The sequence below is a fragment of the Benincasa hispida genome, chromosome 2 (genome assembly GCF_027475165.1).
Source record: "Benincasa hispida cultivar pf3 chromosome 2, pf3_genome.v1.1, whole genome shotgun sequence".
NCBI classification, from domain to species: Eukaryota; Viridiplantae; Streptophyta; class Magnoliopsida; order Cucurbitales; family Cucurbitaceae; genus Benincasa; species Benincasa hispida.
This window is the reverse complement of record NC_143479.1, coordinates 19,971,727-19,995,238: the sequence shown is the minus strand read 5'-3', so window position 1 is coordinate 19,995,238 and position 23,512 is coordinate 19,971,727. Positions and strand designations below refer to the sequence as shown.

Genomic DNA, 23,512 nt, shown 5'->3' with positions numbered 1-23,512 from the left:
TTTTTTTAGCATGGGGCTACAACAAACACGAGAAAAGTTATCAACAAATTTATGGGGTAAGTGATCAATCTTAAATTTTGAGATTGATAATGCAAGTTCATGTCAATTGAGTTAGTTAATGAAATTTCAAGGATAGTTCACTCTATTTTATATATTGTTGTTAGGTAGATGAATCGGTAAGATTATTCTTTTGCGTACATTAGTTTTTCTAAGTGTCTTAGTTACTTATAATTCGTTGTCAAGTTATTTAGAGTTTTTTTTAATCCTTTTTAATTTAGTGGCTTTTTACTTTATTAGTTGCAACTACTTTTCATCCGTTAACTTTGAGGCACTTTCTTTACCATAGTATGGAGTATTTTATTGGTAGAATTGTATGTGATTTATTGGTTGGTACAAAGATAATCGGTAATTTTAATTCTAACGAGACTTTAATTGTAACTCTTATGGATGAATATGAAAGTTCTTTATCCATCTAAATTAAAGAGTAATTCTTAATTTTGAAAGTTCATCAAAATCTACTTTCTAAATTTAATTAACTTTTTTATACTTTATTTTTAGAGTTCAATAAAGATAGGAGCATTTAAACCTCCAAAAAAGACATAAGAAAAATTTTGACCAAGTAAGCTCAATATAACTTTTTGCTATACCTAAGTTATCTCCAGAGAGGAGAGACCTTAGAAAGATAAATTAGTGAAGTCTTGGAGGAGTTTATGAGAGAAGTAAAGTTTATTAAATAATAATGAAGAAGCAATAATGGAAGATCGAAGTGTGAGATCATATAAAATAAAATAATCAAAGAAAAAAACTCAAGTGCCGAAAGATTCTCATCAATATTTTTGAGATTGGAGCAAAGTTCAGAGGTGGATGCAATTGGCCAAACAGTCAACCATCAATTAAAATTTTCATACGTTTGAAGATGGGTTAATAGGTGCAGATTAGGTGTAACTAAAATTTCTCTCTTTTGGAATTGGATATAAATTGGGATCGTGATCTCAACCTCCCATAAAGTCTAAACTCTAATGAAAAATGTGCCCAACGGCTATTGTTTATAGTCAAAACATTCAGTGACGGAATAAAAAATAAATAAAAAGACACTTCCACACACTTGCTAGTAATATTAGTCGAAGTATGTTGGCATCCCAATTAATTGTCGAATCATAATTTGTGCATGATAAAATAAAATTCAAATGAATTAAGTATAGTATGTATTTTGGATGAGAAACATGAAATATATACTATGTATTAAAAAGAGAAATTTAAAGAGAAATTTGAATAACTCTACGTCTTGAGAAAATTATATTTGTATTATTTAAAAAATGATCCAAACCTACGACTTGAGTGCAACAAAAAATTGAAAAATTGAACCAAGTCAATTCACTTGTTCGGTTCGCTTTTTTTAGTATAAATATTGAACATCTTTGTTTGCATTTGGAGAAAAACAAAAAAATACTGGCTCAAATCTATCTTTGGTAGGAAAAAAATCAATAAAAAACCTACTCAAACTAAGGATATAAAAATATAGTCTTAAAAATAAACTCTAATCCTAAGACTCTTTTCGTATTTTAATTATTATGGGTATGTATGTATGTTATTTAGAAAAATGACAATAAAAGAAATAAAAATGACCAATTTTAAATATATAAATATAAGAAAAAGAACGAAATAGGTCCAATTTCAATATGCAAAAAAAAAAAAAAAAAAAAAAGGCCTAATTCAAAACAAAAGAGAGAGAAATAAGAAAATGCCCAAAACCAAACAATAAATCGAACTGAACAAAAAAAATAATTCATTGATTTTGTTCCTAATCGGATATCTGTTTGGTTACCTTTTTTATAAAATCGATCAATTCGATTTAGTTTTTAATTGACCCCAAAACTACAAAAGCCAAATCGACTTTTACCCCTACTACAACTTATTAAATAATAAGATTAGTATGTAATTATTTATGTAAATGTTGAGATATTAACCATGTAATGATTTTAAAAATCAAATAGACCTTTTATTTATTTGAGAATGAAGGAATCAACAAAAAGAACATAAAGCTTTGAAGTATCTTTGCCAATTTCGCCCATTCTAATTATAATCCCAATATATACCCTTAAGATTTAGAGATGGCTAAATTTTCAGAACATTTTAATCTGAACGAGCAAGAGATTAACTTATTTAGTAATATGGTAAATTATACAAATTAGGGAAAAATTAACATTAAACAGTAAATACTCATGAATCACTTTTTCTAAAAGTTGATGTTAATTTTTCCAAAAGTTATTTTCAAAATTAAATAATCGAAAATTAACAGAAACACACCCTTAACCATGACGGAATTCGAAATGAGAAACCGATTGGAAAATTTTAATCCACACTACCTGATTTCGCATTCGAAAGTATGGAAGAAAAACGGAATCAGTATCTTCTTAGGTCGGGGGGATAGCATTTCATTTTCTTGGGGGGAAAAATAAGAAATCTCTAAAGAATATGTTGAATCGAAGTTCAATAGAATGTTACCTCATGAAGATATTGAATCGAAATTTAATCGAAATCTCTAAAGAATATATTGAATCGAAATTTAATAGAGAGAGGAAGATATAAATTCGGGAGGTGGATAGGTAAAAGGAAACAGAGTTGAGAATGTTACCTCATGAAGATAAATTAAAACTTTTCATTCTGAAGCATGTCGTCTCACTCATCTTGGGAAAAACAAAAACAGTAAAAAGAAATCCTTCATGAGTTTATAAGCAACTGAAATGACCAACCACATAAAATAAAGTTAAATGCATTATTAAAAGGGCAATTGGGAAATCTTCTAATGTAACAATCCATTTTCCACCACCTTCCTTATAAACATATTCACAAAGACACAAGAAATTCCCAAACACATATAATTACTCCACCAACAGTATATTCATCCTATGAATAGTTCATATAACTTTCCTTGGAACTCATGGACACAATCGCAATCTATAGAACAGATCCTATTCAAGTATGTTCAAGTAAGGTCATAATAGTTCATATAACTTCCCAAGATAGAAGGGAAATAACATGCTAGATAGTTCAAGCCCCATAGCTGCCATAACAATAAAAGGTGGTTTATAACCTAAACTTTATCTATAATATCAAAATTCTACCCCATTGTATTCCAATCAAAAGAGTGAAAAGCTCATTTGCTATGTACTATGTCCCCTATCAAAACCATTTACAAAATCAGAGACTAGATAGATAGTCCTCCAAAAGGGAAAACATCAGAGAATTACTAGTTCTCGCTAGGGTTTAAGTGGCTGTTTGAATCAGGTTGTGAGAGGGAAATGTTCAATGGAACCAAGCTCGACGAATAAGGAATCGCTGAAGGATCAACATAGGGGTTTGGACCCAAACTGCTAACGTTACAGACTTCCACCACCTTACCTGTTTCGATGTGGTAGAAATAGATGGTTGAATACACCCTCATCAATAAAACCTCATCTTTAAATGCCAAGGGATCCATCCATGGATCCATACCTGCAATCTGTTTCTGTTGTATGTTCTTGTATAACTTGAAAAACATCTTTGGATTCTCTTCCTCAATCACTTGGAGCTGTTTTGAATGTTTGTGCGTCCATTTTGTCTCAAAATAGTCGTCCAGACGCCATACAATAATTCCATCTTCACAGATCATGATGAAATGCAGTAAGCCCTTAGATTCTCCAATGCAGGTTCCAGGGACGTTGATGAAAAATTCCAGGCCAGGAATTGGAGATGAAATCAACAGAGAGAGTTCTTTCTCTGTATCAAATGCAAGGATTTGATCCGTATCAGTAAGCCAATGTAAGAACCCTTTAGCATAAATGCCTTTGTTCTTGAGCAAATTGCCATTTGAATGGCAAATTTCATTTGCTTTCTTCCAGGTTCCTGTTTCTGAAGAGTATATTTCAAATGTGTAGTACATTTTCTCTTGCTCATTCTCCAACTGCTGAATTCTAACTATTTTGAAATTCGTTGAAGTGTTTACAGGGTCCAGTATGGGATCAAATACTAGAGCAAAGTTGCTGAACCTGTCCAACTGAGCCACTTCAAAACTCACCCACTTCTTAAACAAAGGATTGCAGACGTAGATTGTTGTAGGGTTTCGTTTAGGGAAGCAACTTCTACAACAAACCAAGCCATTACAGGATGCCAAAATAACAACATCCTCAGGCAGGAAACCAAAGACCATTTTCTGTACCTTAGATTCTGCATTTACTGGCATATAGCTGAATGTTTTTATATCGTCAAGGCAATTCTGGTATTTTTCCTGGAAGATGAAACCTGATAATGTCAATCCAGTCTTCTGTAACTGAGCCTGTACAAATAATCGGTCTGAAATAAGTTGATGCCACTCTTTAGAAACGAATCTCATGTCAAGAAGACTCTTCGTTGGCAACCGGGATAAAACATCAAAAGGAATATCTCCGGCATTCATGACCCTGAAATCACATTGACACTGAAAAAGAGTAATAGTAAGTCCGGTTTTGGATTGGCATGTGACGTTATTTGAATTCACACGAAGGCGTTAAATGAAGAATCAAATATTTGACGACCAATGGATCATTTTGTTCGTCAAATCAAATATCATCTACTAAAATGGAAATAGATAAGTAATGCTATCAGATAACATCAGATTTTACCATCATATAACCAATAAATCAATTAAAAACTACAAATTAATCGGTAACACAAATTGTAAGTTTCTGTCTCCTACGATCGTATAGTTAAGAAAACTGTTGTCAATAAATGCTCAGAACTGAAAAAATTATTTTCTATAAGACAATCAGAGAGTTAATGGAAAAACCGAAAGCAAAAGCCTATGGTGGATTGGATAAAGCTATGAAGAACATCAAATATAAACGCATAAACTGTAAACCACATGAAATTTGATTTTCGAAATATTGAGTTTATTTAAGCTACTCTTTCAGTAAGAAATCATCCGTTCCTGCTTTTCCCTCTGTTTTCTTTTCATTCTCCCTTTTCAAACAGTTTTCCTGAACAGCCAAAAATGTTCAAAATGCTCGCGATGTTCACACTTAAATACGTCCGCTAATCCAAGTGTTTCTCTCCGACGCCATGAACAAAGAAGCAAAGATTAACAATGAAGCAATCTACAACATTAACTAGAAGTTCAAAACATCCAAAGTCAAAGAGGAAGTCCAGTTATCGTCTGCTAAATGCACGAAACTTCTCAAATAAGTCGATTCTCATACGCTATTCATGGAGCACCAAAAGAAGAAACCGTGAGGAAGAAGAAACAAGTAGAAAGCACAAAGTAGTGAAATGAAGCCTTTCGGAGAGCGCTTTCACCTGAATGCAGAACAGAGTGCGAGGAATCGAGATAGATATTGCAGATAAGCGAAGAATATGAAACGAAAATGTGCAGCGACGGAGAGGGCCTCAGCTCTGCAACTCTGCCATTGGAATGAAAGCAACGCAAATGCTCTTGAGCAGTTGCATTCGGTGACGTGGCTGAAAAGGAAGAAGAAGAAGCGACCGGGGTTTTATTTGCTGCCATCAGCGTGAGTGCATTTTAATTTTGAATATAGGTCTATATCACCCCCTTTAATTTTATCTATTAAACTCTTACAATTTTGGTTACAAATATTACTTACAAATGTGATATCGACTAAATATATTGGTTGATTTTCTTATCTAAAATCATTCTGCATAATATTTCTTTCAATTTTCTTTTTCTTTATCTAAATTATTATGCATAATATTTCCTTTGAGACGTTTTCCTTTTTGGTGATTGTCGATATCATGAGATGATTATTTCGATCATTCCAATGTGCTATTTAAACCTAAGAAGTTCTCAAACTAGAGTTGTTGTACATATTATTTTGTGAGACGGTTTAGTGTGTTCAACCGATAACTTATTACATTAAATTTAAGATGAAGGTTCTGTACTTTGTTTGTGGCGGCGTGTTCTCTACTTGCTCTTACCGTGAACAATTCATAGCAACTAAGGTTGTTCAATCTTGGGGGAGCCTAAAACATTATTCATTGAGAAGGGAGTTCTCAAAACTTAGGGGAAGCCTAAGATCTCACATGAAGGAGTTCACAAACATAAGGAAATATATCATTGAGTGAAAGGGAGTGTCACGCACAAAGGGGGAGTCTGAGTGTTACAACACCAATATATACATATTTATGGGGAGTTTAAATTTGAATGAGAGGGAGTCACTTATAGGAGAGCCTAGGTGGAAGTGTTAAGTTGGGCTCTACGTATGTCACTGGAATTTTTGTTATTTACATATAAGTAGAAAGTTGTAATTGCTTAACTTTTATATATCGGTAGATTATCTTTCTTGGGCACTATGCTTCTCAGACGTAAGTGGTTCATCACCGAACTGGGTTAACAATCCTTGTTTATTTATTCTTGATTTATTCTTTGTTGTTTTGTTGTAGTCTCTCTCTTTGCTAGGACATTGATGTGTTTTATGTGAGGAACCACATTCCAAAATTCCAATTTATTATAAATGAATCAACTAAATTCACTATTAGTATTTTTTTTTTTAAAAAAAAAAAAAAAGTAAGTCTATGCATCAATTCTAATTGTTGTTGATTTTTTTTCATTTTTTTTAATAATCGATGAAGTGGAAGAATCGAACTTCTAATTTTGAGATTGATAGTACGAATTTTATGCAGATTGATTTGACATTTGAACAAGTCTTTATATATAAGAATTGATGTAGAAACCATTTTTAAATATAATCTTAGCAAAAAGTCTAAGCTTAATTGAAACAATTATAAATTTTGTACAATATTTTTAAAGAAATTTGAAAGAAAATGTAGATTAATACACTTATAAAAATTAAAATTTTAAAGAGAAATTCTTATAAATAAAAAAAATCTAAAAAACATTTACACAAATCCCCAATTTAGTGTAGGTAATTCTTATAAATAACAATTGCTATAAAATGTAAACAATTTTAAATATTTTTTATATTTAAAAAATCTTCAATTTTAAATTGATATAATTATTAATTTAGAATTTTAATAAACATCATTTCAAAATTTAGTGTGTGTAATATATATAGACATACATATCAACCAAAGGGATATAATTTGATTTTTGTTCCTTTAATTTTTTATGTTTTTTTTTTTTTTCCTTTTGATATTTTGAGGGATGGAATTTAATCTTCTTTTTATCGCAACAAAATTTGCTTATTACCGCATGGTGGAATGCTTGTTTTTCTCTATTTTACAAATATTGATTAATGATGGGCATAGTTCTTCTTTTTAAGGGAATTGGGATGAGAAATCCCAACCACGGACATCTTCGCTTATATATTTGAAATGTTGTGCTCATTCTCTCTTTTTTTAAAAAAAAAAAAAAAAAAAAAAAAAATTATACATATTTTTTAATAAAAAAAATGAAAATTTAGATTTCTAGTAGACATAAACCTCAAATTTACATTCAATAGATCAATTAATTTCAAATTGAAAAAAAAATTATTTAGAGACCTATTAAATACAAAATTAAAAGTTTAGAGATTTATTAGACATTTTTAAAATTCAACGATCAAAGAGTTACAAACATCAAAGTTCGATATCTAAATTTATAATTTAAATGGAAAAAATAATTTTATATTAATTTAAAAAATCCAAGCATATGTAAGATTTTCTTGGAAATAAAAGAATAACGATTTACTTTTTGCCGAAATTAGATAAATGACGCTGAATAATGGAAAATTAAAATGTTCCAATAGTTCGTCAAAATATTTTCTTTCTTTCTTTTTTTCTTTTTTCTTTTTTTTTTTTTTTTTGAAAGATCAAAATAAAATTTTACTAATAAGCTAAACTGAAATTTTAATTCTTCAACTTTAATAGAATTTCCAAACCAAATAGAGAAAAATATCACAGAGAATGTCACCCGCATTCGTGACCTTGAAATTCTGTAGATTGGAACGTTGATGTTAGAAATAGATTTAAAAACTATGAACAATATACTAATGGATTATGAGCATTCAGTACCATCTCATATGAAGGAAGAAATTACATTGACACCGAAATATCAGTACATATCCTCCTCTTAAACTCGGGGCATTACATGTCAACCAATTTTCATTTGGTTTGTCCACGAAAAGCTTGACTCAAAAGCTTAGATCACATATTGACCCAAAAGTTTGATACCCCAAGTTTAAAAGGGGACCTGAATGAATCGAGATTACAACCAAATGAGAGAGTTTTTGAGGATATGAAAAGTATGGTTAAGAAGGTTTAAAAGAATTGAAAATTACTACCTACCAACAATGTGCATCTTCCTTTTCAATGGCTTAATCATAAAAACTTCATAGTTAGGCGTGATTAGTTTGGAGCAGTTCATAGTTAGCCTCTTAAAAATTTTCCTAAGAAGTACGTGAGTAAAGACAAAATATGCTAAAAAAGCTCAGTCTTAGTTTATGAGAATAGTCTACGTGAGTGAAGATAAAGTATACTAAAAAGACTCCGTCTTAGTTTATGAGGATAGTCTTCATTCTTCGAATTAGCTTAAAATAAGCAAGGATTACTTTGTCGGGACTATCAGGTGTCAAATCTGAATTTCAAATATTGATTAAAATTATGAATCTGATAGATCAAGTACAATTTAGACTACATCAATTAAATTACAGTCTATATCATGCATATTTTTTAGAAGATAGTAAAAAATAATGGCAATTTATTTTTTTTAAAAAAAATGGTCACGTAGACATTTTTGTTGGATAACCGGTTGAGCTGCCCAAACCAATACCTATGGTATAAAGAAATAGAAGGTTAGATTGTTTAAAATAATTTTAAGATTGGCTCTAAAAACATATACACCCATATAATTCTTTATTTGTTATATTTTTCTCAATTTCACAATAAAAATTTATTTTACAAATATCGATTCAGGATGGGCATTGAGTTAAACTTTCTACTTACAAAAAAATACAACTATCAAATAACACAGAAGAAATTGAAAGTTTTGAATTGATTCATTTCGATATTTTTAAGAAAATGATAATTACAAAAATTACCCCTAAAATATGATACTGCATAACAATTATACTCTTAAACTTTCAATTTTAGAAATTGAGCTCTCAAACTTAAATGAGCAATAAAATTAGATCAAATTGGACCATCAAACTTACGTGATTTATAATTTATAACATTTATATAAGTTTTAGGGTTCAATTTTTAATATTTGTGGGTCCAATTTTTAAAATTATTGTAAGCTTGAGGGTTCAATTTTAATACTCGTAGAAGTTTAGGAGTCTAATTCTTACAGCTGGAAGTTTAAAAGTGTGATTGTAATTATGACAATACCTCAAGTGTAGTTTTTATAATTTATCCTTAAAAAAATTAAGATATGTAAAATTAAAAAAATTTAAAGATTTAGTGGATATTTTTAAAAACTCAATTATCAAAGAGATACAAACTTCAGAGCAAGGACTAGATTAATAATTTAACAGAAAAAAGATAAATTTATATTAATTTTAAGAAATGAAGCCAAAGTGAGTAAGTAAAGTTTTAATATTGTTAAAAGTTTGACCATAAAGTAAATATTCCAGATATATATGTCATTAACAAACTCTTAAATCAAAGAACAAGTTCTTTAAACAGAGAAGATTATTTTAATAGTTGACATCAAAATAAAGACGTTTTTAGTACTATTTCGCAAATGGATGATTGAAGTTCCGACCTCTAAAAAGAAAGCGCATGTCAATAATCGTTGAGCTAAACTCACTTTGACTACATCAAAATAAACATTTGTTAACAAGCTAAATTAAAATTTTAATTTCAAATTTAATGTATTTTTATTTTCCAAAGATATCAAATTACATTAAAGATAAAGGACCTCATAACCTGATATCAGGGCACAAATAAGATAGAGAAAAATAAGGACAAAAAAACCATCATTTAGTTGCTCACACAACCAAAAAGACGTCTCAAGTGATGAGCAAACATGAATCTCATAAATAGAACCTTAAGCCACTTAGAACAACAGGAGAAAAACACCAATGGAGACGGAAAAGTTATGACGCCCTTCAGTATGTTGGCAGGATGTAGAAAACGGTATGAAGAAATATAGGTCTAAGCTTAAAACTTTAAAATTAATTAAAATAGGGGGGAAAAAAAGTAAACATTGTAAGAAAAGACCTTTCTTACCCCAATAGAAATGTGCCAATATAGAAAGTAAATTTGGGGGAGTGGACCAAATGTGTCAATAAAATAAATGAATGATCAGCAACTAAGGAGTACACAAGCTTAACACAAAACTTTCTTTGAATGGTAAAGGTAAATATACATTTGGATGAAAATTTTCCCAAACAAAAGAATACCAGAGGATCTTCAAATTATAGAGCAACCTTGGAAATTTGACTTTCTTCTATCCCCTGTATTATTCTGCTACAATTATGTACACAAAAGAATTTGTTCAGTTTCGATACAAGCAGCCTGTTCAGCACATTGAACAACAGGATAAAGCGTGATCTGCCAGTGTTGCTGCAATGCACATAAGGATACCAATTAGTATGTGGTAACTGTATCGAGAGAACGAAGCGGGACGTTGATAGACGAAAGCACCATGGAACCGTATTAAGAATGTTACCTCGTGAAGCCAAATTAACTTGTCATTATGTGGTATGTGCTACACTCCTCTCTCAACATCAACAAGTAGATAATCTTCCACTAAAACTAATTTTCTTGTGTTGAATGTTTGTAGATCTGGAGGGCTTACTTGAAGGAACATGACAAGCTAACTTACTTCACTTGACATTGCCAATCTCGATCTGGGAGTGTGATAACTGTCTCGTACTCGTCCTCTTGTGCAAGTGCCCCGTCTTTGATTTTTCGCTTTCGGTTGCTTTCTTCATTTCAAGCTCAATCTGCTTGCAGTTTTCCTCGTGGGCTCGGTTAAACATTCTCACAAAGTTGCATAAGGTTGACATAACTGCAGTATGATTTGGGGGTAAAATGTTAGATCAACAACGACACTGTAAGGAGTTATCCAGACCGCTGCTGCTTGCTAATGCTGTTAACCATCTCCCGGTTAACATCTATTATATATATATTTTTAATTATAATGAACAAATACCTTGTTCAAAGGGGCAGCGAGCTGGATCTTCTCCAAAATAAAGAATCAAAGAATCTACATTTCTACCCTGCAAATTATCAAATTCCACATAAGCAATAACCTAATCCAACTAAAGGATCAAAGTATGAACAGATGCACTAAGAAGCAGCACCTACCACGCTAGAGTACAGTGAAGCCAAAGTTCTCACTTCAGCTTCAGCAAAACGAAGAAACTCTTTTAAAACCTGAACCACCAGAGAGGGAGAGGGAAATGAAGTCAAGAGAGCACTGGTAAAATTATCTAAAAAAATGATTTTAAAAAATTCACTGCAGAAGCTCCCAGCTCAAGGAATATAGACCTTTGGGTTTGGGCTTATGGTTCTTAATAAGTTGGATAGAGAATTTCTCATAAAAATTTATATTTTGTAGTATGTGGTTGTTTTTTTATTAGAGCAGACTACTAAGAGTACATTCAAATCTATGTCATGTAGGCCGAATTATTTTAGAAAATAGATGAAAAGGACAGTTTTTCCCATTAGAAAACTACTAACAGGGCTACGGTGATATAGTTTGATCAATCAAGATATATGCACAGCAAAGAAAGAACATCAAAGAAAACTAAAAAGATGAACAAAACTTAGCCAAAACCACCTACTAACGTTCAGGCCATGTTGCATAGTAGAGAAGACCAAGAAAAATGAGGCTTGAGATTGTTACTCTCATTGGAATGGATAAATTCTTCAAATAAACTCATTAAAGACCATATTCCCTAGATCCCAAGAAGAATAAGAGACGATGATAGTTTACAACTATGAATATTAGCTTCACAGTGGGGGAAAAAGTGCACACTAAATCAGTGAGCTTTAATACCATTCGGAAATTATTGGATATAGGGCCATCATTTTCAGATGTAGACAACTCTTGAACAACTTTCTCCAACCCTTTGCTAATTGCTTGCATCTCCTCCGCCAAAACCTTTAATTGTACCTGGACAGAAATCGAGCCTTTCTCAGTCCAGGAGGCAACCTCCGCACACATACACACACAAGTCCAAAACCAACTAAAAGAGAGAGTACCTTTGATGCAGGCTCCAAGCTTGCAAGATCTTTAGAAAAATCCAAAACTTCTGGCAGTTTGTCAGCAAGTATCTACACTCGTTAATAAATAATAAACTCAGAAAACTAGTTTTAGAGGACCACACTACGCCAGTTAAAAAAGATAGAGTGCCTAAACTTGAGATGAAGATAAAGAAAATGGGCCCAAAATACACTACTATATTTAATGTAAGCAAATTTTAGCACACAAGAGACCTAACTCTCTCCAATATCCATCTACTGGTTCTAAAGCAAGAACCAAGAAATTCAGCTTGAAATCAACATGGAACCACTTAAATTATTTCATTATCTTTGTAAGTTTATAACCAGCTATAAATTTTGACTACCAATGGTAAATTTGAAAATTTCAGGCATCACCGTAATTTTGAATTCCCATAACCATCTCTCAATTGATCTCACGCCCCTGTTCCTGATTTTAGTGGCCATCACTGTCCATTTTTTTATCATTTTAGAGAAGGTGTCAATGTCATCCAACCCACATGGTTTTCTTACCTATTTTTCTTTTTTCTTTTCCCCTCTCTCTCATTTCTGGCCACAAGTTATATTCCTACTTAAAAAGTGAGATACATAACAATAGCATATCGTTTTTTTGTGTGTATTTTGTTAGTGTGTCATAGCAACTTTTACAAAGACAAGAAAATGTGGTTAAAGAGTGAGATACACATTGTTAGTAGACAATATTTAAAATCCCATATTGTATTTTACGCCTCAACAGGTGATAGTCAATGCAAAGTCGTAAACTAACAAAATATAGATCATGCTCATAAGGAAATAGATAGAACAAGTTGCACCTTGCAAAGATAATGCATTAGAGTCATCTTGTTGTTTCGTGCACGAGTTTCTGTCAGTTTAAGAAGGCTATCCAGCCTAAATCCTATAGCAGAGCCTAAAAAGGAGCCAACAACCATGAGTAGATGAAGTCAATGAGACTATCACAAAAGAGATATTTCAGTTAGGATGAGCGTGATAATCTTTCCATGCACAGAGAGAGAGAAGAGGAAGAGAGGAAATTCAACCTAATAAAACGTACAGATTAAACATATTATTGTGAGCGAGGTTTATAGGAAGCAAAAGAAGAAAAGGAGTTCAGATTTAAAGACAAGGTTCTGCTGGAAGACAAAATTTTAAAACTTTTATGATTATAAAACAAGAAGTTTAAAATGTTTTGATAAATTCATGTATTTTCTTCATGACGATAAATGAATGGCTGCAATGGACTGACTTCAGAGAATATAGATGTAACATCAACTAACCTCTTGCTGTTCCCTGGTTTAAAGCATTTCCTAGAGATAGTATTGTCTGCATGATTCTCTTCAACTTCACTGAACTTTTTATCTGTAATAAGAGTATTAAAAGATATAAGAATTCCAAATCCATGTCATAGAATCACGGGCTGTGGATCGGCCACATAGGAGCTCCGAATTGCAGAGCAGGAATTACCTCTTCTGCAGCAGAATTAACAAAATTCAAGCTTTTTTTGAGGTCCACGACCTGCATGACAATTAAAGAGGGATGCTTAATGATTATGCCAAAGTAATGATATAACTAAATTCACCAAAACTAATCAGCTTAAACTTTTGGCTTGAGTGGTGATTTAACATGCTATTGGAGTAGGAGGTTCTGTTTTCTAACCCCTTTAATGTTATTTCCTCAATTAATATTGATTTCCACTAAGACCTTCTACAATATTCAAGCCTACAAAGGAGATAAGTGTTGAAGTGTTGATGTAATTAAATTTACTGTAACCCATCAGCTTAAGATTTTGAAGTAACTAGTTATTTAACCGATTATCTCCATGTATATTCGTATGTAAGTGTGGCTGTGGTGGGTAAGGCAATAGACCTGAGAGCTAAACTGTATCTTGAATGAGAAGACTCGAAGTTTAGATTCAACACGAGGTACTTGCATCAACCCTAAGAAGAACTGTGAGAGGGGAAAAAAAACCCTTTGTCAGTTCTAAAATCAAAACCTAAACTGTTTTTATTTAAAAAAAAAATAAGAAAAAGAAAAGAAGAATGAAAGAAGAATGTAACTTTCCAAATTGGTAAGCGATGCAGTTTGAACTAAAATGAGAGACCGTGGATGAGAATAGAAAGATGGAAATGCAATACAAGTTTTCAAGCATCACTATATGAAAATTTGAACCAAATAAATCTACTACAATGATATGAGAGTGACAATAAGGTTAACAACAAAGCAACTGAAGCCAAAAGGTCCAATTGAACTCAATAATCAACTAATTTCCAACTAACTGATTAAGTCGTGAATTAATTTAATCAAATTGAACAGTAAAATTTCCAACTAATTTGCAGGGAAAACATTTCAAAGCCAGCTTTAATATTTCAGGATATCTTTACTTAAAAGTTTACAGATCACCATGTTAATAATAAACTAGGGCTTATATAATAATTAAATATTTTCTTTGTTCTTTTCAGGATATCTTGAAGTACATAAATAGATTCTCATCTTTGAGAAAAACCTCATCCTTGTCAATGCTTTTGTACTACTGTCATTGGAGAATTAAGAAATTGCCTCAAGACAATTCAGTATTATGTCCTTATCTTCTGAGCAGTAAAAAAAATTACATTAAATGTGGTTAAAAAGCAATTTTATATGCTTCATGTATCAGTTATATAAACATGTGTTACACATGTCATCCATGATTGGGCAGCAATCAAAACCTCGCTAAAGAAATGCTGAAAAAGTTTCCTTAAGAACCTGTTCACATTTTCCAAGCTTCTCTTTTTCTCCGGTGTACCCCTGCACATGAACAAGCCAGCATTAGTTATCCATAATTTGCTTTACCACTTGAGTTTATCCCAAACTTAGAAGTACTTAAATTATTAGCATTAAAAAGGCCTACAGTGCCTTCACCAAGAGAGGAGGCAAGGCCTTTCAAGTTTACAAGGATTATCAATTTTGATAATTTACCAACCTTAAGTAAATCCATTTCCTCCTTAGTCGGACAAAACTTAATAAGATTCTCGACCTGATCGATATCCAGAGCTGAATCTTCAAGGTCAAGCACAGAACTCTGCCACCATTACCCAAGAAGGCATGCTATTTAAAGTTAATAAGAATAAATTACCAACAAACTTGAGCATGCATTACACACAAAATATTGACAATACTAATTAGCTGCATTCTTTTAAAATGCAAATTATTTTTTATTGAAGAATGCAAAGAAATAAATCCTCTTCCACTACAAACGTCAAACATTAGAAAAAGAGCTACACTACAATTGAAACTAATAAAAGAAACAACATAATGCATAGAATTAACATCCCTATCATGTTACCAAACAAACATCTTGACCCTATATCTATTGTTCTTATTACACTCAAGAAGTTTTCATTTTGTTTCATCAACGCTAACATGAAACTAGACAACAATATAAGACAAATCTTAAAATCTAATCAAATTGAGACTGCAAGAACAATGCTTAACGACAATGGACAACAATGGAGAGACAAGCCTCCATGGCTTTGCCGTGAATCATTCCTTTAGTACCATGATAAGTAGCAATGATGATTAGATAATTGAAGCATATTTTTATCTCAACTTCATTGAAAGACATACAAAGATAAACCATCTTACCATTAAATCATGCAAAGGCACCTTGACCTTTGAAAGCATGATTTCACAATTGTAAGCTCGCCTGTGATCAATCTGTGCAAATAGCAGGTAATCGAACATAGCATTAAGGAATCCCCAAAAAAGTTGATATTAATTATAACTAGGAGAAGAAGCAGAAAGCAATGATAACCATGCTAACATTTGCATTTTACAGCAATATCTTGTCAGCAGCAAACTACTGATTATGAAAAGCAACCAAGATGACCATTTCAAAAAATATATATTTTTAGGGGGAAAAATGGGAAATAATTAATCAGACAGCAGATGAAATCCACTCACCAGATTCATCCCTCAAATGATGCGTTGTCAAATAATTTCATAATATCCTTCATAATGTTTATATAGCGCCCTTCAAATGGTTTGTTATATAATTTCATAATGTCCTTCAAATGATGTGATGTCATTCAGTCACCAGATTCATCCCTCTATTATAATAGTTTTTTATAGCAATAATTCATAACCTACGGGGAACGACATGATAACAACTAATAAAACTATTGTATCAAAAGTATCACAAGAATGCTGATGGTTCTAAAGTAGAGGATGCCCAGAATCAACTGCTAGATGAATTTAATTCATAACCTACCGAAAATGACATGATAACAACTAACAAAACTATTGTATCAAAAGTATAACAAGAATGGTAATGGTTCTAAACTAGATGATGCCCAGAATCAACTGCTAGATGAATTTAATTACCAGTTGTACTTTCTCAGGTTTATTGCCAACTGAACCACGTCCACTCGACTTCTTGTGCTGATCAGAAGCAGGAACTGCCGCTGAAAAAAGACTTTCAAGCTCTGACATGTCAATCTCCGGTGCCCTACAAAAAATATTAACTTGATTGGTCCAGAAGCATCGTTTGACTTGTTTCAAGACTTGACTAGAATTGAGGGTTGGAATACCTGGCAGCTTCACCAGTTTTTTGAGCTTCAGCCCATAAGCTTCCTTGTACTGCTTTAGATAACTTTAACCAATGCAATGGCTTCAGTTTCTTGGTTATATGTGTTCTTGAACTTATCGTACGTGACAAACTCCGTCCCTTTATACCTGATGGAGGACCACTTGGTGGCACAGGAGAGGAAGACCTAGACAAACCATTTCCAAGAAGAGAACCAGGACACAGTTCACCTGATTTTGAAGTCCCTCTTCCAGAAAGGGTAGGAGGAGGGGGAGCAGAAGGAACAGGTGAAGAGGAGCCTTTGGTGGAAGCAGGCGGTGGTGGAGGAGGGGGAACAGATGGAGATGTTGAAGTACTTCCTACCTGTCTAGACGGAAGAGGTGGCGGCGGTGGAGGAACAGGCAAAGACGTTGAAGTACTTCCAACCTGTCTAGACGGAAGAGGTGGCGGCGGTGGAGGAACAGGCAAAGACGTTGAAGTACTTCCAACCTGCCTGGATGTCATAGGAATAGGTGGTGGTGGTGGTGGTGGTGGTGGTGGTGGTGGTGGTGGAGGAACAAATGTTGTAGTACTTTCAACCTGTTTCGACGTCATAGGAAGAGGAGGTGGTGGTGGAGGCATTGGAGAGGAAATTTTAGCATTTGTAACGACCATTGGAGGAGGAGGAGGAGGTGATGGAGGTGAAGGGATTGGAAATGAAATTTTATGATTTACAGTGGATGTGGGAGGAGGAGGAGGTGGTGGTGGTTGAGGCACGGAGGATGTAATTGTAGGATGGGAAGCTACTGTCGATGACAAAGAAGGGGGTGTTGTCGGAGAAGCTTTAACTCTAACTGGTATGGTATCCTTCAAAGGAGGTGTTGAAGGAGGTGGTGGAGGAGGTGGTGGAGAAGACTGTATTGAGGGACTAATTGCAGAGGCTACAGACAGGGGGGGGCTGGTGGTTGATAACTGATTTTGATCCTTTGAATAGATTTTTATTTCCTCAGTGAATGAAGCTTTATCTGGTCTTAGAATTGAAAAGTGATTAGACGGAGCTGGTGATGCAGTTGAAGTAGGAGGAGGAGGTAGAACATTTGTAGCAGAAATATCCGTGGAAAGTTGGGGAAGAGAAGGAAGTGGTGGTATGGTTGTTTCTCTATATAAATTTTTAGTCTGAGGAGATTCAGGTGCAAGAGAAACATCCAATGTTGAGTTCGGAAAAGATGAAGATGCAGTTTTCAGATGAGAAACATCTATTTCTCCTTCAGAATCAATAAATGAGTGGCTTCCAACCGAAGCACTGTATGAGGTCCTATCGCTTCCCTCTGAATTTGGAGAATCTTGCAAAATGTCATAGGTGAGTGGAAAAGACTCTAGAGATTGAGGCACACGTTGGAATACTGAATCAGATTCATTGTTCTGTTCAATTTTAGCAGCATCTGGAGAAAATTTAGATGTTGGACTAGATTCTTCCTTCTCTAAGATTTTACTTTTGTTCTCCAATGTGAACTTCTGCGGAAGTTTTCTGGGACTTGTACACTGAAGTAAAGGACTAACTTGCGTACTCCAAAGAGAATAATTGTCTGACTTCTCGTTGGCTATATTTAAGGCATTCATCTGATGAAGCACATTAAGGGCAACATCTGCTTTGGGATCTAACCAATCCACGTGACTGAAGATCTCTTGCACTTTAGCAAATGCTTCCACGGGGAGACCTTCCTCCTCAATGCAAAGTATATCGTTTGCAACAGTACTAATTCCAGCATCCATCTCAGAGAAAAGAATCTACATTCAATTGATGAGCAAAGAAAATAAGCAAGAAAAGCAGGACAAGATAATCATGCCAGGGAAAACAAGCATACCTCTGCTCGAAAATCTTTTGGAAATTTATCTTTAGCATTCCACAACGTGTCGATTTCTTCACGGTTGAGAATTAAAATATTAGAGCGAATAAAAGCAGTATTAAACATTGCTCTGAACATCATCTCTTCAAATTCCATGTCGTCATGCAAGGTGATGCACTCAAGAACAACATCACCTTGAATATGGCAATTAACATCAATCTTAACCAGTTCTGATTCTGCCTGCAACAGGGTACAAGATAAAGTCATGGATCTTAAGTGTTTTTATAAAAAGAATCAACTCCCAATCAGTAAGCTTTATTTTTTACTAGGCCAAGAGGGCAACAGCATAGGAAAAGTTGAGGAAATGAATTTCTCTTTCCAGATGAAATCATAATTTCCAGACCTTATGGTCTAATTTGACTCCCTAAAAAGCTCATTTACCATGAATCATGGAGCACCCCAACGTTAAATCTCCTACTGGATAAAGGGTGTCTCACGCTGAGCAACCAAAACCATTTAATACAAGTAGAATTTTAAGTTTCAAAAGAGATTAAAAAAAAAATCTGGTTACTTATGATCATTGCACTTCAACATATTGTTTATTATCATGAGTAGTTGTTATCATGTTACACTTCAGAATTAGGTTTCAAATCCCCACACATGGTGTTGCTGCCCATCCCTATCTCCAGACTACAGTCCCCGAAAGCCAAAGTTTACTTCTTGACCAGCTTTGATGCTATGAGAAGAAAATAATTTACTCATTTGTTTAGAATATTACATAATGTGTGGGGAATTCAAATATATGACCACTTAGAAAAGTAGAGATACTTTAACTGCTAAGCTAGGCTCATATTGGCCAAAGAAAGCAATATATTAAGAATCTTAACCCTTTATCATTTGAAAAAATAATGCTTCTGGAAACAATCATATGAGGTATGTTTTCAATCAACTTGTGATTCTGAAAAATACAGATTAAGGAATCACGTTACCTGTTTGAAAGTACGGACATTTTTGCTTTTTTTTGGAGTTGAATAAAGAACTTTAGGAGTTCGATCACTGACAAGCAGAGGATCTTGTCCATATATTCGAAATATAGGACGACAACCACCCTCTCCATCAAAATTTGGAATAAATCTCAAAATGATACAATCCAAAGTGAGAGCTCTGTCCATAGGTGGCCATTCTAAGGCTACATTCCTCCTTGCGACGTATTGCAGATACCTTAATTGAGAAGGAACTGGATTCATAGGAGACAAAAAATGCAAAAGCTCACGAGGTGCCTGCCTATAAACCATGTCCAATGTCCTTTGTTCCCCACTATATTGTTTCCTATAAATCAAGAGAGACGAAAGCATAAAAGCTAAAACTGGCCAACCACCACGTTCACAGTGCATTAGCAAAACATTATTCTGCCCAAGGGAAAGCCAACTCTCACATGATCTTAGAAAATGGTGAATCACTTCCATCGTTAGAACTGGGCAACCCTCATACTGCTGAGGGTAGTCCATTATGGTCATATCATACTTAGATAAGATATCACCCATCTTACTTTGTATCTCTAATCTCCTAAAATTAAATACCAAGAACGATGCGTCTGCTAAATGTTCTCGGAGTTGAGCAACTATTCCACCTAAGTAAACTTCATAATTCTCTTCCTTCCAAGTATCCGTGGTAAAGCAGCAATCAAAAACTGTAATAGAAAACACAGATGCATGTCAACCAGTACATAGTAACAATTCTCAAATTAGAATCTAATATGAAAGTGCCCTTGGAGATAAAACTCGTTCAGAAGTTCAATTTCAAGTTCTCTGGAAAAGGAAAAAAATGGGTAAAGTTAAGAGGATAGAACCAGGATCCTTGCGTGCTTATATATCAAACAAGACATTCTGAATCAAAATCAGGCAACATTCTAAACTTTAAAGAACCCACCTAGAAATGATTCTAAATTAATCAATTACTCATCCAGTGCTGGAGTGACACGTTTCCTGCAAGTACAAGCTTAAAGCCTTCTCTTCCATCTAGCTTATTTAACTTGATTGCATGAGAAATGAAGACTGTGAGATACGGAATCTCCAAACAACATTCTACTTCTATTCCGTTCCCCCATATGTACTAAACTTCCCTTCTCACATCCGAATTTACACCACAAAACAAAAGATAAGCTGATGCGGCATAAACCCCATCGTTGCGCATCAAGACAAACAATCGAAAAGGGGAGGCGAATGAATCAAACCAAAAATAACAGAAGGAAGACAGAAATACGGTACCATAAACTCTTTCACAGATCTCGAGAAGGCCATCAGGAGGCTTCCGGAAGAACAATTTGCGCAGCAACGCCATATCACCGGCTAACTAATCCTCCAAATTGCAGCCCCAAATTCATAAAACATAAAACGAAAATTGGGAACGACTGATTCCGTTTCTTGTCAGTTCCTTTGTTGAAGCTCGAAGGTTTCAGCTGGTATATCCGTCTTCGCTTCGTGTTGAGGGTCAATATGCAGTCGCAGGGGTTTTCCCTTTCCCGGCAGATGGCTTCGTTTTCCTTGTGTTTGTTAGTAGTTTCAGTTTTCCGTACTTCTGCCATAGCTGATACCTTCGAGATGGATGACGTGGATACCACCCTTGGCCGACGTGTATAATTCGCATTATTTTTCTTTTTTTTTTCCACTGTCCTATTAACAAATTTCCCTTTCGTACCGCCCAGCATTTTATGTAATAAATACATGTTCGTTCTCCTTCGAATGGCCGCATTGATAATTATGAGTGAAGGTAAAGAATTCGTCAATTACTTTTAAAAGATAAAATTTATATATAATTTAAAAAAAAAAAAAAAAAAAACATAAATTACTTCAGGATTTTCCCATGAAATTTCAATGACATTTAATATCTCACTTTTAAACCCATATATTATTATCTAGAGATTTTTAAAACTCATCTAACATGACTGGTAAAATTTTAATGTCGGATAAATTAATAGTAAAAATATAATCTAATTAATTAATAAATTAATATCAAGTATTCATTACATTTTAGAGAATTTCTTAAAGTAGAAAAATAACAAAAATTATACACAAAGAGTAAAATTCAATCATTTTAGCAATCTTTTTTTTTATTTATTTCTATAAATAGTTTGACATTTTTTTTATCTGTGAATTTTTTAAATTTTAATTAATTATTAAATATAAATATGTTATTTAGACTTAATAAATTTCAATTACTATCTTAACCATTAATATTTATGTTAGCGTAACTATTTAATATAAATCATTGTTAGTTATTAATATTCTAATTAACTTATTTATTAATTTATAGTAGTTAATTTTAATTGTCTTGATTAAAAACTATTTATTTATTTTTATCTTATTAATTACATAATTAATTAACATAATAATAAATTAATCAATGTTAAATTTAATTGTTCTCTTACATTTAATCAAATAATTATTTACTTGTAGTTTCTATGTACAAGTTATTAAATTGAACACAGATATTTAACTTATAGGCTTAATTATCTTGCACGTCCAAACACGTACATCACATTTAAAATTTAGACATTCAAATTTCATGTTTAAAATCTATACTGGTGAAACAATATCTATAATCCAAACGCCCCTAAACGTTATAAAAAAATAATTAAGAACTCTTCTTAAAAATGTCTATAGATTAAAATATTTAATTTTAGAAAATTATAGGATTAGTTGTTAAAGTCTCTCCATATAACCTTTTGATTTTTTATTTTTGTTTTTCTTTAAATAAAATCATACATGTTTGGTTATTGTTTTTTCTTTTCTATTCTTTAAAAACAAAAAACATGTATGACGCTCTTCAGTCAAATTCACTATCTCAAATTTTCCAAACTTTGATTATCTTTCACTTTATATGGTTCGACGTATAATTTAAGTGTATGTGTTAAAAGAAATATTAAGGTGAAGTTTCTTGAAAAATTCTAAAAATATAATTAGAAAATTGTTCATCTATTTTCCTTTTTAATAATGCATTGGGGATTAAAAAAAAATGTTATTGGAAATAACAGGGATAGGGTCAAGAATTATTCCTGAAAATTATGATGTTTGCATTTTATCCACCTCTTCGTTAGTGTTTATTTATCTATTTTCTCAATTCTCTTAGTCTTCACATATTCATCGTCACTGACAATTATTGGATTAGCTTATTATCAAGTTGAGGCTAGGGTTGGCAATGGGACCGGGGCGGGGCGGGGCGGGGATGGTCCCCCGTCCTCGACTCCGTGGGGGAAATTTTCCCTCATCCCCGCCATTTGAAGGTGGAGATGGGGGCAGGGATTCCCTTTAGGGGAAACAGGTCCCCGCGGGCCCATTCTCCGTTTCCCGTGTGGAATCTCTTATTAGATCCCGCGGGAATTTTCCATATTTTTCTTTTAATTATTTAAGTTTGGACTTGACTTTTGGGCTTAAATTTATAATTTATATATTCAATATTGGGCTTACAACACTATAGTATACATTATAAACATACATATAAATAAGTTATTTTATATATTATAAATATATATTCATAAAATATGAAAAATATCAATATATGAAATCGGGGTCGGGGTCGGGGTCGGGGTGAGGATACCATCCCCGTCCTCGCCCCGTCCCCGGATGGGGCCCCGAAAAAAATTTCCGGTTTGACCCCATTCCCGATCAAACCGGGGATTCCCCGCCCCGATTGGGGCGGGGACCTGACCCTGCGAGGAATTTTGCCAACCCTAGTTGAGGCTAAGAAGCTTATGGAAAACCTAGATGACCTTGTAAAATATTTTTATTGTTAGTATACGAAAAATTCCTATAGTTAGGTAAACTTGGATGATAAATGTATAGGTTGATGCTATTGAGAAGTTGAGACCTGCAAAAAAAAAAAAAAAAAATTACGTCGACCATTTAAAGCACGTCATGAAAAAACATGATTTACGATCAATCTCTGTCAATTTCATAGTGGCAAATGTTAAACTTTTGTGAATATAGACATT

General features: G+C 33.3%; 2 protein-coding genes across 4 annotated transcripts; both read right to left on the bottom strand.

Moving 5' to 3' along the window:
* Nucleotides 1-3,250: 3,250 nt before the first annotated feature.
* Nucleotides 3,251-5,518, bottom strand: LOC120072000 (F-box protein At5g49610-like). Its single transcript, XM_090310990.1, has 3 exons — nt 5,243-5,518; nt 4,921-4,994; nt 3,251-4,439 (listed from the first exon to the last, which is right to left on the bottom strand). The coding sequence occupies exons 1-3, from the start codon at nt 5,516-5,518 to the stop codon at nt 3,251-3,253; spliced, it is 1,539 nt and encodes a 512-aa protein (XP_090167116.1).
* Nucleotides 5,519-10,179: 4,661 nt separating this feature from the next.
* On the bottom strand, nt 10,180-21,287 carry LOC120070991 (formin-like protein 18). 3 transcript variants are annotated; one of them, XM_039022964.2, is made up of 18 exons: nt 20,790-21,287; nt 19,512-20,212; nt 18,541-18,762; nt 16,701-18,463; nt 16,495-16,618; nt 15,757-15,828; nt 15,095-15,193; nt 14,878-14,919; nt 14,002-14,082; nt 13,600-13,650; nt 13,413-13,494; nt 12,951-13,045; nt 12,121-12,192; nt 11,915-12,031; nt 11,221-11,289; nt 11,066-11,132; nt 10,580-10,921; nt 10,180-10,473 (listed from the first exon to the last, which is right to left on the bottom strand). In XM_039022964.2, the coding sequence occupies exons 1-17, from the start codon at nt 20,860-20,862 to the stop codon at nt 10,737-10,739; spliced, it is 3,915 nt and encodes a 1,304-aa protein (XP_038878892.2). In that variant the 5' UTR covers nt 20,863-21,287; the 3' UTR covers nt 10,180-10,473; nt 10,580-10,736. The 3 variants fall into 3 exon arrangements, with proteins under 3 accessions (XP_038878892.2, XP_038878893.2, XP_090166847.1); XM_039022965.2 differs by lacking the exon at nt 19,512-20,212 and having other exon boundaries at nt 20,790-21,210; XM_090310721.1 differs by lacking the exon at nt 14,002-14,082 and having other exon boundaries at nt 20,790-21,196.
* Between the last annotated feature and the right edge of the window lie 2,225 nt (nt 21,288-23,512).

Excerpts from the sequence above, each read along its gene's own strand:
- LOC120072000 (XM_090310990.1), bottom strand. The coding sequence starts at position 5,518 with ATGGCAGCAAATAAAACCCCGGTCGCTTCTTCTTCTTCCTTTTCAGCC. Across the intron at positions 4,995-5,242 it reads CTTGTTTCTTCTTCCTCACG|GAAAACTGTTTGAAAAGGGA; the intron begins GTTTCTTCTTTT and ends TTGGCTGTTCAG. Across the intron at positions 4,440-4,920 it reads GATGATTTCTTACTGAAAGA|GGTCATGAATGCCGGAGATA; the intron begins GTAGCTTAAATA and ends ATGTGATTTCAG.
- LOC120070991 (XM_039022964.2), bottom strand. The coding sequence starts at position 20,862 with ATGGCGTTGCTGCGCAAATTGTTCTTCCGGAAGCCTCCTGATGGCCTT. Across the intron at positions 14,920-15,094 it reads AGGAAATGGATTTACTTAAG|GGGTACACCGGAGAAAAAGA; the intron begins GTTGGTAAATTA and ends GTTCATGTGCAG. Across the intron at positions 12,193-12,950 it reads TAATGCATTATCTTTGCAAG|ATACTTGCTGACAAACTGCC; the intron begins GTGCAACTTGTT and ends TAACGAGTGTAG.